This window comes from Glycine max, chromosome 9, assembly GCF_000004515.6.
Source record: "Glycine max cultivar Williams 82 chromosome 9, Glycine_max_v4.0, whole genome shotgun sequence".
In the NCBI taxonomy this organism is placed as follows: domain Eukaryota; kingdom Viridiplantae; phylum Streptophyta; class Magnoliopsida; order Fabales; family Fabaceae; genus Glycine; species Glycine max.
Genome location: NC_038245.2, coordinates 36,672,962 through 36,689,087, shown reverse-complemented (window position 1 = coordinate 36,689,087; position 16,126 = coordinate 36,672,962). Strand labels below are relative to the sequence as shown.

The window sequence follows — 16,126 nt, the reverse complement described above, 5'->3', positions numbered from 1 at the left end:
CTTTTGTTTTTCTGTTCTATTCATTTTTTCTGTTTTTCACAACTCAACAATCTGGGCAATTGTTCTGTGGTTTCCATAGCCTAAGGCCACGAGTGCACGTGTTCATAGGCTAGTTGTGTTAACCTTGGGGAGCAGTCGACAATTTGGATTGCATCGAGGTCTTGCCAAATTTTACTTTCAAGACAGTGATTTCGACGGCACAATAAACTTCCAATTAGTTATCTTCTCTTTTGTTCTGTATTGTGTTTTTTTCTATTTTTCTAACAATGGAAATAGTATATACCGGCCAACAGTGTTGCACTGTTGTCTGGACCTTGTCAAAGGTTCGACAGTGCATAGTTTGGTCTCGATGTGGCATATGGGGGTTCTGATAAGTGATGAGATTATGAAAATAATTTAATTTTAGCTATTAAAAATACAATACAACTTTCAAAAGCGGGAAACTTGTTTGATTATGATCTAGGATTCTAGGTCTTTTTTTTTAAGTTCGAGACAGAAAACCAAAAACAAAACAGCTAATAAGAAGAAGAAAAACAATACAGCAATATTCCCACAAAAATAAATTTGTTCTTTTGCGTACTAGCCATAGGATTTAATTATATATATGGGCCAGTCCAGAAGCATTGTCACTGATAGATCATAGACTAGTAAAAAAGAATGAACCACTTCAGAACACTAACTATATATATAAAGATAGATTCATATCTATTTAGATCGTGATTATTAATACAAGAAAATATTTGTATTTCTTAATTTTTTGTTTTTAAATTTATGTAAATATATTGACATCTTTTTTAACGAAAATTCAAATTTTAATTCATTATATTACAAGAAATTAACACATTTTACTAGACCAACTCTCATGTTACAACACTATATATGTTGAACATTACAAGAATGCCACTTTATCTCACCCCTTTAATTAGGAAAAGCAAAAATCTATTTGCATATAATTTTGTACCAAAAAATTATACAATAAAAAAGAAAAAGAGAAAAGTAAAAGATAAGACGACTGATGTAATAAAAAGAGAGAAAAAATAATACTAAAAAATAATATAAATAACATAACTCTTAAAAAAAAAAGGTAACACTGTTGAGTATTTTTTTTATTACTTTTCTCTAAAAAGGTATCATGGTTTCACTAATGTCCAGGTTTTTTTTTTCCAAATAAACTCCTTTCCGGTGGTAGGTATCGTTTCACACTTGAATACTTTTTTGCAATATTTTTCGTAACACTTTATTTCTCTCCATTACATAATTTTACCCTTGCCTATGTCTTTATTCTGCCACATATACCCTAAGAGTGAGCAAATGTGTGCACGCATATAACCTGATTGGACTATATATCGGACTTGATACAAATGTGTGCTCACATGAAGAGAAAAAGGATTGAACCCATGATCATCATCATGTCACATGCAGATGCCATGCATTCAACACCAAAGTTATGATCAGAAAACCTCTCAAGGTAGGTGACTCACCAAATGAACAAGCCAATTTTTTGCTTCCCAAATTTCACCATAAATAGGGACACTACTCCATCCAAACCATACACGACCACATACAGTGGGATTAGTAAGTAAACAAATTAATTAATAACCAAAAGTTATAATTTCAATTGAATTTAGTCATGGCTGCATCACCAAAGTCTCTCTTGTCTCTAATTCTTCTTCTCTTGGTGGTTGTGGCACATGGGACACAAATAGCAATGGCACAGAGCAGCACCTGCACAACCCAGCTGAGTGAGCTCAATGTTTGTGCACCATTTGTAGTGCCTGGTGTCAACACAAACCCTAGTTCTAGATGCTGCAATGCACTTCAAGCTGTAGACCGTGACTGCCTCTGCAGCACCATTAGGATCGCTTCTCAACTCCCTTCTCAGTGCCAAATTCCATCCCTCGGTTGCAGTATGCTTCTCACACTTAGTTATTCCTTTTATAGTGACTCCACCTCTGCTCGGATAAATTTCTTTATAAATTTCTTAGGTGTGATGAAACCAACTTATGTACTATATTTTTATAGAAGTTTTCTTATCTAATATTTTAAACAAAATTAAAATGTATAAGTTAATTTTAACTAGTAAAAGAAACTCAATTCAATTTATCTTTTTGTTTATTTTCTTTTTCCATCAGTGTTTGCGTGAAAATTTATCAAAACATGATCATATATTTACCAAGTTCTTTCTTCTTGGATATTGAATATTTATATTATTACTCTTGAATCTTAATTTACAGGTGCAAATTAGAGCAGATTAAGCGGATGATACGAGAATAATGCTGAAACCCATACATACTCTGTGGTTTATCTTTTATTTCTTTTTTAATTTTAGCTTTGTCACATGGTGTCTGTCTCTGGTACCCAGCTATTATGCATGGCAAAAGGAAATGAATACAATGAAATAAAGATATGTTGAAATTTTTCTTTGCTTTTAGAAACATACTGAGTATACTATAATTTAGTTTTATTTCATGGTGACAATATAGTTAATTGTTGAATGGCCCAATTACACTTGAGTTATGATTAATTATTAGTGTTTTGTTAGGGATTAATTATTAGTGTTAAAGCCAATGAAATAAAATAAAAAGAAAGAAATCAAATTGAATAGGAAAGAATTGCCAGTCTCACATCAAGAGAATGCACAAGGGAGGAGAATGAAGGCGCCCATGTTATGTGAACTTATTATTTACTAATTCAATGAATTAATATATATCAAGTTGACATCAATGGGATATATGAGAGAAATATTTTAGTACCAAACTAATTTTACGAATTCATGGCGGGTCAATTTGTTAAAAAGCATTCATTCAGAAAAAACAAAAAACTTTGTTAAAGAGCATAATGCATTTTTTGTAACAACTCATTAATCACCCATGAATGATCATGTAGTCATGTATATATATATATATATATATATATATATATATATATATATATATATATATATATATATATATATATATATATATATATCAGTTTCTATAATTGTCCCCTCTGAATGACCATGTAAATATTTTAAAGTGAACTTTTCCTTTGGTAATGAAATTTGACAGAAGTGGTAAGAAAATCAATGATCTGTCTTGTAAGTAAATCGGGTTTAATTTAAGAACGGGTGGTCGGGTGCAACAGGTATTGCGCCTAATATCAAGCAGAATGCACCATTTTACTGTGTCAGCGGGGACTATTACTTCCTGCACTCCCATGCTTCCTGCAATTTTGTCTGGAATGTTTTTGACCTTTTAGAATGGTTATTCTGGAAGCTAAAAAGAGACTGTATTTTAAGATGTAGGTTTACATATTTCAGGATGGACAGTCCGAAAGGAGAGAGGAAGTGCAGGAAGTAATATGGAAAATACAAAAAGTAATAACCATGAGCTAAATGTTACACTTAGTAAAGGAGTATATTTCCTGCCCAGGTGAAAACTTAAGTTCATATCCTAACTTTCTCTTTTTGACAAAAATGCTTTTGATGGAAACAATTTTTCATCTACTCAACGAAAACCTTTTTCGTCATGCATAACGAACAGACAAAATATTATTGTATTAATATTTTTACGAAAACAAAAAAAAAAACAATTATGGCTTGTTTCTCCATATTTATAAAGTATTGATCTTATTTGTTTTTCTATTTTAGTTTACCATACTTTATCTTTAATTTTAATTTTTTAAAATAAATTAGAATTAAATATATATTTTTTATCCTTAAGCAATTTTGGTCTCTAGAAAAAATTTATTGCAAATCTGGTTATCAACTTTTTAAAATTTAGTAATTTTAATTCACTGTATGTATGCCTTCAATTTTATAACCCAAATTTATGACATTGCTTATAAGTAATAAGTAATAATGTGACACTAACATGTCAATGTGATAAATGATTTAGCAATTTATTATGTATGTTGATATGATATTAAAGGTAAGTTTGATTTGCTAGAAAGATAAGACAAAAAGAACTCCATTAATCAAAAGCTGAGTCATAGAATAACTTTTTGTACTATATGTTGGTTGACACTTGATGCAATACAACTAATTTGATATTGTATCTTGTTTAATGTGTTTATATATTGAATAAAATAATATAAATTTTACTATAAAACCCTAGGTGCATTAGCAGGACCTTGACAGCGCAATAAAGGAGAGACACCTCCACGGAGGAGGTGCAGTCCCTAACGCCACCGAGCACAAGGCCTAGCGTCGGGAGGCCACTATAGGGTCACGATGGTGGCAACGATGCCATGGCACCGCAACACAGCCTCGTCAGAATTGGCCAAAAGAAAAAAAAATATATGATCCTCGTCGATAACAAAGGTACGACGTTTGGAAATGGAGGTTTAGAGAAGGAGACAAATATGGAAAAAGAAGAAAGGTGTGGGATAATGAAAAGTAAAAGGGATAATATTGTATTTTTACTTTTGTTAGAGACGAGACAAAAAACTATACGAGGTTTAATGAGTTATAAGTTTTTTGGTATTTGTCTAGTCCATCATTGTTTATTTTGTAATGTCCCTCAATCATTTTTTAAATCAAACATTAGACAAATATTTGTGTTGTTTGATTTCTTATTTTTTAGCGAATCAAATGCATCCTAATAATCTAAATTTTGGTTCATACTACCATAATAATACATTGTACTCGCATGTGTTCTATTGCCAAGTCATCCATCATGTTAATATGTTAATGTCACATCATTACTTAAATATCAAATTAGTAATTTCAGTAAAAAATAACGGTGACAAATTATGGATAAATCAAAATTGTCAAAATATAAAAGAATGAAAACCAATAGTATAGAAAAAAAATTTGAGAGACCAAAATTGTAGAATAGGAAAAGTATGGACACCAAAAGTAAATTTAAACCAATTCATTATCAATAGTTCAGAATTTTCTTCATAATAAAAATCCATAGTTGATAATAACTTTATTTTACAATTTAAATTATTCATTATAAATTTTAATCATATGAAAATAAATATTTTATCTTTATTGAATACTCAAATTAAAATACTAGTAACAAATAAAAGTGGAAAATATTTTGTCAACCCAAACATGTTTCCACGTGTTTATCCTATTGCAGTCATTAATTGAACATTTGCTTGCGAGGTTGGGGTGGGGGCGCTACATATTTGATAGACCAATGTACGATAGACCTGCACTCTATAATGTTTCATATTTTTTCAAATCCTTTATTACTAGTTGTTTTCGTTATTTAAGATATGTGGGCCCAATTCTTCAACAGTTCAACCAGCCCAACAGCCCCAACTCATGCCATGACAAGTAGATTGATTCACAACGTTAAATTCTCAGTTGTATAAGCATAAAGGTTTAATCCTCTGTCTTTACTTTGTCATTAAAAGTCCACACCTTACAAATAAATGTTTTCACCTTCTTCCCCCATTGAATAGCAATGTTTGCACCTCAATTTAGAATTTTCGCATTCATTTCTATAATATAGACGCGCTAGTATAGGTTTCAATAAAAATTATTTACTTCTATAAATATCCATTAATACAATTAATAGCAATTTGAATTCGTTAGATATAAAATAAATATTATTGGGAGAATAATACCACCTTTAATTAATTATTCTGAAGATTACTTGGTATCAATATTATATTAAAAAATAATAGAAATCTTTACGTAAGTTTTTTTTTTTAAAAAATAGTATGACAATGTGACTTTTTTAATTCATTAATAATTATCAGTTTGAAATTTATTTATACAAGATCATGGAATTTCTATATGTTTACATTTTTTTTCTTACAAAGAAGGGCCAAACTTAAAGACGAAACTAAAACTGTACTAATTGCCACTAGAAATTATTAACTAATGCCATCATTGGTTAATTTCCTTCGCGAAACTCATGTCTAATTGTAGTATAGTTTCTATGTTTCAGGGAATAAATAATATTGAAGTGAACAAGCTCATAACAAGGCTTTCGTCAAAAAAGAAGAAGAAGAAGAAAAAGCTCATAACAAGGTTGAAGAGAATTACAATCAGAATTGACTCTAAGTCTAAAGTAATTAAAACTTATGTTTCGGGCATATTAATAAAAAATAATATATAAAATAAAAAATCACATTTGTTAAAAATATCACATACATTAACAAAAGGTCCAACATGTAGATCTCTCTTTTAAAATAAAAAAAATTCTTTAAATTTGATTTAGGTCTCTTCACTAGTTGGCAAGTGCACCAACTTGTCCAAATAGTAAATTAAAACAGTAAGACAGAGTATCGTGTTCTAAGGAAATTTTTTGTACTCAAATGACACATATTTAGTTTATAAACAATTTATAGTTGGATGTAAATGAAAGTCAACAAATAATTCATGTTGCACAATAAACTATAACATTTTTCCTAGTTAAAACTGAATAATAGAATTAAACACCGAGCTTAGCGGATGAAAACAAATACCAAGGTAATTATGTTGGGGAGCGCCCTACTGAAACCTCTCTTGATGTAATTGGAAAAGTTTTTCTCTATTCAATATTATCCTAATGTCACTTGCATCCACAAATTTACTCTAACCACAATTCCTCACATGAAAGAGTATAACCCTTCTAGTTTCATTCTTGATTCCTCAAAGAAATCAACTAAGCGAACAGCATGACGAATGGGATGCAAACCATACTAAATTATTTCACACTATTCCTAAAAATGAAGAATTTTAGTTGTTCTACCATGTTCTAAGGATTAACCGCATTTTCCAACACTTAAATCCTAACAAAGCATATAAATGGATGATCAAACCACATACATGAAAATAACCACCCATAGAAGCAAAGACACTAGCAATAATATTAAATAAATAATTAGAGCTTTTACATCAAGAGTGCTCAATGAAAAACTCCCCAACAAATGGAATGTTTAGCCCTCCATTAACATGGAGAGCTCAACTACAAATGGAAAAGACAAGGAAAGGTGAAGTGTTGAAGCTCCAATGAGATGAAATCAGCTTGCTTTTTATTCCTTTTTGCCTAAGAGAACTGACAAAAGCTGCGTTGGGCCAGTTGACTACGGGCTGAGCGGTTGGTCTCTGGCTTCGTGCTCTCTAGGGTTTGTAGCCGCACTGGGCGAGCTGTCTTGGCATTGAGCGGATTCCCTCGCTTAGCGAGCGTTGCATGCTGAGCATGAGCCTTCAGGATGCACTTCCTAATTTTCCTTGCTTAAAATCTAAAAATTTCCATAAAAATACTATCAATCATCATGATGAGACCTCTATTGTGTAAAACTCATAAAAATTTAGATATTTAATAATTCTAAAATAAAAGAAACCACAAAAATGGAGGCACATTACTAATTTTTATCTACTTTTTGATGCATTTTATGCTCTTGAATATTAATTATCAAGGCCTCTTTGATTACAACTAATGGTGATACTTTAGGTTTTACTAATTTGTAAAATAAGTAATTCATATATCGTACTACTTAGCATGGAATATTAATTCAAATTCCTTTTGACAGATAATTTACACGGTTTCCTTATTTTTATTTCAGTATGAGGTTCAACATTCTTCATATTTAAAAGAAGTGTATGTTGGAAACTTAAATTGTGTAGTATCTACAGCTTTTCGGCTATCATCCTCAAGGTAGATGAAAATTAATTAGAGCAGAGAGTGAGGTAAGACAAAATATTGTACTTTGTCCCAAAATAAGAAGAAATGTTGTACCGAACATATATATATATTTTTTATGTACCGAACATATTAATTAAGATCTCATTCCTTTCGCAGGTGTAATACATTAAGATGATTTATTTGATTTTCGTATAGTATTGTCTTTTTTCTTTTAGGCAAAATTGTTGTTCTGTAACTTTACATTTCGTAGTCTGAAATGGGCGCATAGTTTAGTTGAATTATAATTGAGACTTTGTACCAATTCGTGTACATGTTTCGGGTCATACTCACCTAAAATATCTACTTTTTCATTAAGAAGTAATCACTTATTTTCAATAATAATTGACTAAAAACGAGAGTTGGTGTAAAAACTTAATATCCATACCCAATTCGTATATTTCAGCGCTTATCTGGAAAAAAAAATACCTTAAAAAGAATGTTTTATTGTTTTTTTTACCTCCTGAAGAGTATTTTAAGGGCTATTTAAACAATCTAATTGAGGCCCTATACACCTATGTTCAATTTGAGGTTTGAAATAAACTCCGAACGACTGAAATGAGATACACGTTAGTACTATTATTCTCCTTTTCCACAGCGTACTATTTTACCCTAAATCCACAAACCCTCTAATAGCATTTTCAACCCACTAGGATTTTTTTTTAAAGCTCTCATCATTAGGATTCTTGAGTGATTTAACTTATACATATCACTCATTTTTATCATTTCCACCTTAAGCACCTTATAAACACCCGATCTCCCTAACCCAACACATCTAAAAAATTTACTAAATGAGTCTTACCAATAACTCCACATCTTTATATTTTATCAACATTAATTATAAGAAACTTTAATTATTAATAATATTAATACAATTATTACTATAATTAATTAAGAAAATATACATTTTATGTAACAAAAAATAAAGAAGAAGTAAAGCATTGGTGCTTAATAAGAACTCAACAAAGATTTGTTCCAATGTAAAAATATTCTTTGGAAAGGTTCTTAATAAGAAAAAAAAAGGGATATCATGTTGCAAATGACCTAAGTTTGTTTAAGAAAGTAAATAGGATAAAGATTAAAAGTCTAAAAAAAAATAGAAACGGAAGAAAATACGAATAATGATGAGTTTTTTTTTTTTTTTTGGAAAGAAAAGGATAGAAGCAAAAACTTAAAAAAAAATCATTTCTTTTACCTTCCCTTTAATTAAAATTTCAAAAATTTCTCTCCTTTCCTATTTTTTTTTCCTTGTTCCAAACACATGTTAAACTTTACGATGTTTGTTAAGAGAGAGAAAAAATGTGAGCATAAAAATAGGAAAAAGAGAAATAAGGTGAATGAAAATAAAAATATTTTTAGAATGTTTGATTTAAGAAAAATAAAAAATAAAAAATATAATGTGTAAGTAAAAAGATTATACTATTCTCATGTATAAACATGAATAAAAGAGTTAATCATATTTTTTGTTTCTGATTTTTTTTTAGTTTTACTTTTAGTTTTTGAACTAAATTTTGATAAGTCTTAATTCCTAAATTAATGATTTTAATCCTTACTGTAAATATTATTATTAAATGGTGAGTAATGTTAATTTTATTATGTTTTGTGACGATTTATTTTTTGATGGTTAAAAATTACTAGAAAATTAATTCCAATAAATTTCTTTTTTGGATTAAATGATTCCTTTGCCGTCAAAAATTACTTCATTTTAAAAACCCAAAGAACCTCAAAAATCAAACCGCCTAAAAATTAACCAAACAGCTTTCTACTACTCTTAATAAAAAAAAAAACATTTTGTAGTTTCTTTAGATTCTTTTAGTATGTTCTTCAATCAAAATCAATTTTTCTATCAGTAAGTCATTTTCTTTAATCAAAATTAAAAATTCATCTTGATAGTTCGCACAATAAAACTCTAATTGTAATTAAAGAGAGAGAGTAAACAGTAATTAAAAAAAAACACAAATAACTGCATCTAGATTTTGTATTCCAAAAATATTGATTAGTAATAACCATTTTCAATATTTCCAAATGTGCAACCCTCCAAACTTAGTCCATTTAAGTGTTCCCTTCCCTTCATACTCTTCTTCACTCCTCTTATCTTTTTCTTCTTCTCTCTCTCCACCAATGCCTTGAATTGAATTCCCTCTCATGGGCTTTCTCCGGCGACTCTTCGGCGGCAAGAAGCACCACAACAACCCCCCACCCTCCTCCTCCGACGCCTCCAAACCCAACAAAGACAACAAAAAAACATGGAGCTTCATCAAACACAGTACGAGGTACAAACCCAACACATTACCAACAACACTTAACAACAACAGCAACTTTGACTCTTCCACTTCCTCTGCTCCTTTCACTGAATCTTTGGACGCTAACAAGCATGCCATTGCTGTCGCCGCCGCCACCGCCGCGGTCGCTGAAGCTGCTCTCGCCGCCGCACATGCTGCGGCCGAGGTTGTCAGGCTGACCAGCGGCACCGGTGGCGTCTCCAGCCGGCCCGCCCCGGCGCCGCAGCCCCGACGCGTGGCGGAGGAAACCACCGCCGCCGCTGTAAAAATCCAGTCGGCTTTCAGAGGTTACTTGGTACGTGAAAATCTGGTTTTGTTTTTGTTCTTCGTAGTAATTAATATTCGCAGTCAAATGTTGTGTTTTTCGGTGTAACTACGTAGTTTAAATTATTCTTTGTTAATTTAAAGACTTTTTTATCATCATTTAATTATAAATTATTTTAAGTACGATTTTTTAAGTAGTTGCAACAAAAGTTACCAATCTTTTTTATGATGATAATGAGAATTTTAATTTTTATTAACGGTGTGTTCTTTTAAATATGTTTGGGAAGTGAAATTGACACTTCAAAGTGTCATGTTAAGTTGTTTAAGGTTTTAAATGATGAAAGATTGAATTAAATTGATGTTTATTGATAAAAAGTTGAATTAATGCTGAAAATATTTGCTTGTGAGTTTTTGAATGACTAAATTTGAGTATTTAGGACAATTTTGATACCAGTTAATTTTGGAAAAATAATTTGAAAAAGTTGTATTATTAAATTAAGTAGTCTGTGCTTTGATTAAGACTTGAGAGTGATGAAATATGAAGTAATTGATCCAAAATTTTCTTTGCTTGGTGTTGTTGAAGTTGAACACATGTTTTTTTTCATAGTGATCTTTCTTTTTTACCTCTGGTTTTGTTTGAGTTTGACCTTGGTAAAAACGAATTATTCTTCCTTTTTAAATTTTCTCCCTCGTTCTCAGCGCGTCAGCTAATTTCAAATTTGTTGACTCGCTGTTTCTGATTGTCTGTGTGTGCTTTTCACCCATTAATTTTTCTCGTTGAAATGGAATTTCCCCTGCTGTTTTTCTCGGGAAACAAATCCTAGTCAAATATTATTGCTTCATTTTCAACGCTGTTTATTTTTTCCTAAAATTTTCACCTATCCAAAGAAAGCTGTTCCCTGCCACAAGTCACAACACAACAGCCATGCCTTTTCTTCTTCCAATAAATAATTTGAATTGTTAGGATCATGTTAAAGAATTAAAATTGAACGTAGTTTTCTATTAAAAATATTACTGCATTAGTAATTTATTATTCTGATTTTTTTAATATATTTTTAACACATTTTTTAATTCTATTCCTCTTTCTTTGTAGCTTGTGGTAAAACTTTGGTCTTTGGTAGATGTTGTGTGTGGACCTGGCAATTTGGGTTCCGCCGACAAATCTCTATAGAATCCAACTTGTAAACGTTAGCGAGATAGGATGGGAATATAAAAAACCGTAACTTGTCTATATCGATCGTTTTAATCTTAAAAACTATTTTTTTAGTTTGAAAGACAAAAATATCGATAATTTAAATCTTTGAAAAACAAATTAATTTCCGTAAGAAATTAAATTAATTGACCTTTTCGTATTTTAAGACGAGAATATGATTTTTATTTTTGGATGCTGATGTATGATTTCCGAATCTTTTAGGCCTGAAACGATATTTTATTTTTCAATGTTATGGGTGTTGAATGCAACATGTATTCCCATCACGCGGTGGCTGCAATTTTCGTGTGTTGAGTCACTTTTGTGTTGTGGGGGGTGTTCTGTTCTGCTTTCTGTCGTGTACTTGGCTTGTGTCGTATTGCTTATGTGTGATTTGATTTGGATCCTTGAGAAAATGTAGCAGTGAGACTAGAGTAGTAGTAATGCAGTATGGTGTTGTGAGGATTCTGCCAGTTAAACGATTCAGCTCAAAGTGGCCATGTTTTGGGGACTTGGGTGTGTGACAACACAAGAGTCAAGGGCCAACAAAGAAAGTTTCGAGAAGTGGAAAATGGGTAATTTGTGGGAGTAAGAAAGTGTGAGCCCCACATATTGGTGAGTTATGATACTTACCTTTCCGGTGACCAAAGTGGAATGTCCCCTTTGTACCCAAAAAATAACACCAAAGGTGAAGTGGCCGTGCACCAACACGTGATCATTGACCTAAGTGCTAGTGCTAGTTGTTAGGCTACCCATATTTTACTCAATGTAAGTAATAACAGAGTCACGCGCAAGTTGGCAAAAATAATGTTTTTGTTATTGGCTCTGTAATCGGTATGATATAGGGTACATAGATTGACTCATTCTCCATTTACATAAGTGGTTTAAGGATTTACTATGAAACTCTTGCACACACTTTTATAAGTGAGTTCGAATTTTCTTAATATAATTTTTTTTGTCCGGTGGACAATCTTCTCTTGGAAGATCTCTTAATCGGTAGAATTGCTTGCGGTTAAGGTTTGAACTATAATGTTTATGTGGCTATGTGAGTCTCTTTTGACCGTTCCAACATGTCTTTAGTACTATGCCAAGTAGTATTTTGAGCATGGAATAAGGGGGCATCATACTTTCATGTTTAGAGCATTGTCCATGTAATCCCTTAATTAGGTAGAATTATTTGTTGTTTGGACCTTGTGGGTCTCTGCTGATAGTTTAGTATGTCATTAAGCCCTGTTCAGTACTATTATTGAAAGTGTGTAAGCACTCTATCACTTTTGTTGATTAAAAAAATAAAAAAGAAAAATGGTACATTGATGGATTTATGTTAAACTTGTGATTTCTTGGGTTTGACAAATGAAAAGCCGAAAGTGAAAGAGCCATGCTTTTTTGGGGGGGTTAAAGTGAAAAGAGATTTTTTACACCTCACTTTAACCTTCACGTGAGAGGAAGCTACTCTTGTTGAGGACAACACGGACCAGCAGTTAGGCTGTAATGTTTTTTGTTTTTTCTTTCTAATAGAAACTGAAAGTAACATTAAGACTACAATATTCGTTGAACTTAAATTTTCACCTTTTGCCGTCCAACCATGGTGGGGCATGCGACATAGGAAGCTTCAATGAATATGAAGGAGCATCAATAATGGATGGCTTTCCACTGTGTATTTATGTTTACTAATGATTACGCCCATCAACCTCAACCCCCCTCCCCCTTCTTTCTCGTGTCTTTTTCATTTCAATATCCTCCAACTTTCTGACATCCCTCTATTTCCCATCTTTTATTTTAATATTATGTTTAGAGTATGTTTATTTTATTCTCGATATAACATTTTAAAGTAATATTTCCTAAAGTTATCATTGATCAAGAATCTTACCATAGATAACAATGTATGATTAAATAACATTGTAAAAACTTTACATGTTAATTTGTTCTAACTAAAAGCCTTTATAATTATGTAACAATGCAGATACCCTTTGCATTATCTTTGTTCGTATGCTTTAAGTGTTCTTTTTTTTTCTCCTCAAAAAATGTGATAGGTGAATTTCATGGATAGGTTTTACGAACAGTATGATATGGAATGGAATTTTATGTTTTACTGATATTTTTTTATATGAATTTGGAAGGCAAGGAGAGCATTGAGAGCACTTAAAGCACTGGTGAAGTTGCAAGCATTGGTGAGGGGTCACATTGTGAGAAAGCAAACTTCAGATATGCTAAGGCGCATGCAAACCTTGGTGAGACTGCAGTCTCGGGCACGTGCAACTCGAGGGAACTTGTCAGATAATATGCATTCTTTCAAGTCTCCACTTTCTCATTACCCTGTAAGCAAAGTGAACACACACACACACATGATCCTTATCTATGTGATGGCATTGTCATGGCATCTCACTTTCTTCAAACGTGTTATCTTTGTTAATGGACTTTTCTTTAACTATTTTTCTTTTTTCTATCACCCCACCAAATGTTGCAATTAGGAATCTATTACAGAATAACTTTCCACCCAGTATAGAACAGCATGTTGCAAATTAAACTGGTGCTAGAGCATGGTTCTTTAGATAATCTTTAGGTTGGATCGTAACCTTGTGGTAATGGTAATCATTAATATGTGGCTCATCAAATAGCTCATAAATTCTTAACCATTAATCTTTTCTTTGAACCTTTTTTTTATTATTTTTGTTTTGAATAATTTAGGTCCCTGAAGATTATAAGCACTCACTTCGTGCCTATAGTACAAAGTTTGATGGATCTATTCTCAAGGTACACATGGTTCTAGCTTGCTCATAATATTACTCCAAGCATTGTCCATTTTCAAGGGATCATCACTTGGATGATCAACCTATGAATTTAATTCCCACTTTAATTGCATTCCCCATTTTCAACTTGCAGAGATGTAGTTCCAATGCAAATTTTAGGGACATAGACGTGGAGAAAGCCCGGTTTGGTTCCCATTGGTTAGATAGTTGGATGGAAGAAAATTCATGGAGACAAACTAGAGATGCTTCATTAAAAATTGGACGCCTTGATGATGAGAAGAGTGACAAGATTCTTGAAGTGGATACTTGGAAGCCACACTTGAACTCACACCATAGTAGTGGCAGCTCATATCAGACATCATCACATCATTACTTGTATTCTGATTACAACAATGAGAATTTTGTGGCATATGAATCTCCATCAAAGGGTTCTTCCAAAGGTCTAAATCCAAGTCTCTCTTCTAGGGAGGTTCTTCCCTTTGGGTCTTTGACATTTCACAAAGGAAAAGAAGAAGTGGCGGCTTTGCCAAATGTTGAGGATAGTCCTCAAGCATTTTCTGCCTCCTCTAGGCTTGGAAGTGGTGGTGCAAGGAGAGGTCCATTCACACCAACTAAGAGTGAGTGTGCATGGAGTTTCTTCAGTGGCTACCCGGGTCATCCCAATTACATGGCGAATACAGAGTCTTCTAGAGCCAAGGTTAGGTCACATAGTGCTCCAAGGCAAAGAATGGAGTTTGAGAGATATGGTCATTCCACAAGAAGGTCTCTTCAGGGTCTTTGGGAAGCAGAGCCTAGTTCAGATAGGGATTCTGATTTTAGGAGCCAGGCCTATGCAACGACCACAAGCAGCAGTTTGAACAGAATTGGGAGTGCCAATTTAAGATGACATCACAAAAAAGACAAAGAAAACAAAAAAATAGAAGAGAAAGAGACATTAGTTTCTTTTGCTTGGTGTTTTCTGTGTATGACAGCAGTTTTAGGATGTAAGTATTTGACATGTACTCCTATAGTGTCTTTGTCCCCTCACGATCAAAGGCCACCTTGTTGACTCATGATTGGATTTTTACTGAATTTTGTTATGTTGAAATATTACATGTTTTGGAGGCTTTTTACTGAATTTTGTTATGTTGAAATATAGCATGTTTTGAATGTGTTCATTAATCCAATGCTGGTTTTGATTTTTATTCATCAGAAGTTACATAACATTAAAACTAGTACCTTCCTAAGAAAATATCAATGATTATAAAATAAGGATAATGTGGTATGAAGACAATATAAAAATGAGACAGGCTGAACATGTATTGAGTAACAATGATGTGTATAATGAAGAGTTTTATACGTGCAAGTGCTGTTTATATACCAAAATTCCAATTTTTTTTAATAAATAGAAACTAAATATTGTGTGGGTTTCTTCTACATCAAAACTTCATAAAACGCTGCATTTTAGCAAACGTTTTCAATATGGTGAAGAACTGCAAAACTTAGCAAACGGTCTATTCAACTTCATTTCAAAACTTCCAGTGAGCATGCGTGTTAATAAACACCATCCACTTTTACCTGTAGTTTGTTGCAGATCTCGGCAATTTTTTATAATATGCTAATCTACTAATGGCTATTACTTGCCAAATGACAAGGTGTTTGTTTATGCTGGAATATGCTATAGGAACTTGTCGAATTCATGATATACAATGGTGCTTAAACAGCCTTTACATTAGGACAGATCTGAACTACCAAATCCTGAATTTTATATCTTGTGCGGATATCCTGTTAATTTTCTTGTGAGAACAATCTTATTGAATATGGAAAGAGACAAAACCACATTAATGAAACTTTCATCTTCAACAGGACTAGTCTTATTCATTAGAGGACTCCATTATTGTAAAATAGTCTTTTTGTTTTTTTCGCTTTGATGGTTTCTTTATAAGTCTACTGCAACCAGTTCCTTCCAAATGAACTGCATAAAGGAGTTCAGAGAATTTTCCTCAAATAGCTGAAGGCAGTTTCTCCAATTTGATTTCCCACTACCATTAAATG

At 32.3% G+C, this 16,126-nt stretch overlaps 2 protein-coding genes across 2 annotated transcripts; both read left to right on the top strand.

Moving 5' to 3' along the window:
- The first annotated feature begins 1,566 nt into the window (after nucleotides 1–1,566).
- On the top strand, nucleotides 1,567–2,376 carry LOC100776288 (protein 108). Its single transcript, XM_003533168.5, has 2 exons — nucleotides 1,567–1,907; nucleotides 2,235–2,376. Exons 1-2 carry the CDS (start codon nucleotides 1,631–1,633, stop codon nucleotides 2,243–2,245), a joined length of 288 nt encoding a protein of 95 aa, XP_003533216.1. The 5' UTR covers nucleotides 1,567–1,630; the 3' UTR covers nucleotides 2,246–2,376.
- A 7,274-nt stretch (nucleotides 2,377–9,650) lies between these two features.
- Nucleotides 9,651–15,179, top strand: IQD31 (protein IQ-DOMAIN 31). The gene is made up of 4 exons (XM_003533167.4): nucleotides 9,651–10,184; nucleotides 13,463–13,660; nucleotides 14,031–14,096; nucleotides 14,226–15,179. The coding sequence occupies exons 1-4, from the start codon at nucleotides 9,753–9,755 to the stop codon at nucleotides 14,976–14,978; spliced, it is 1,449 nt and encodes a 482-aa protein (XP_003533215.1). The 5' UTR covers nucleotides 9,651–9,752; the 3' UTR covers nucleotides 14,979–15,179.
- The last annotated feature ends 947 nt before the right edge of the window (nucleotides 15,180–16,126 follow it).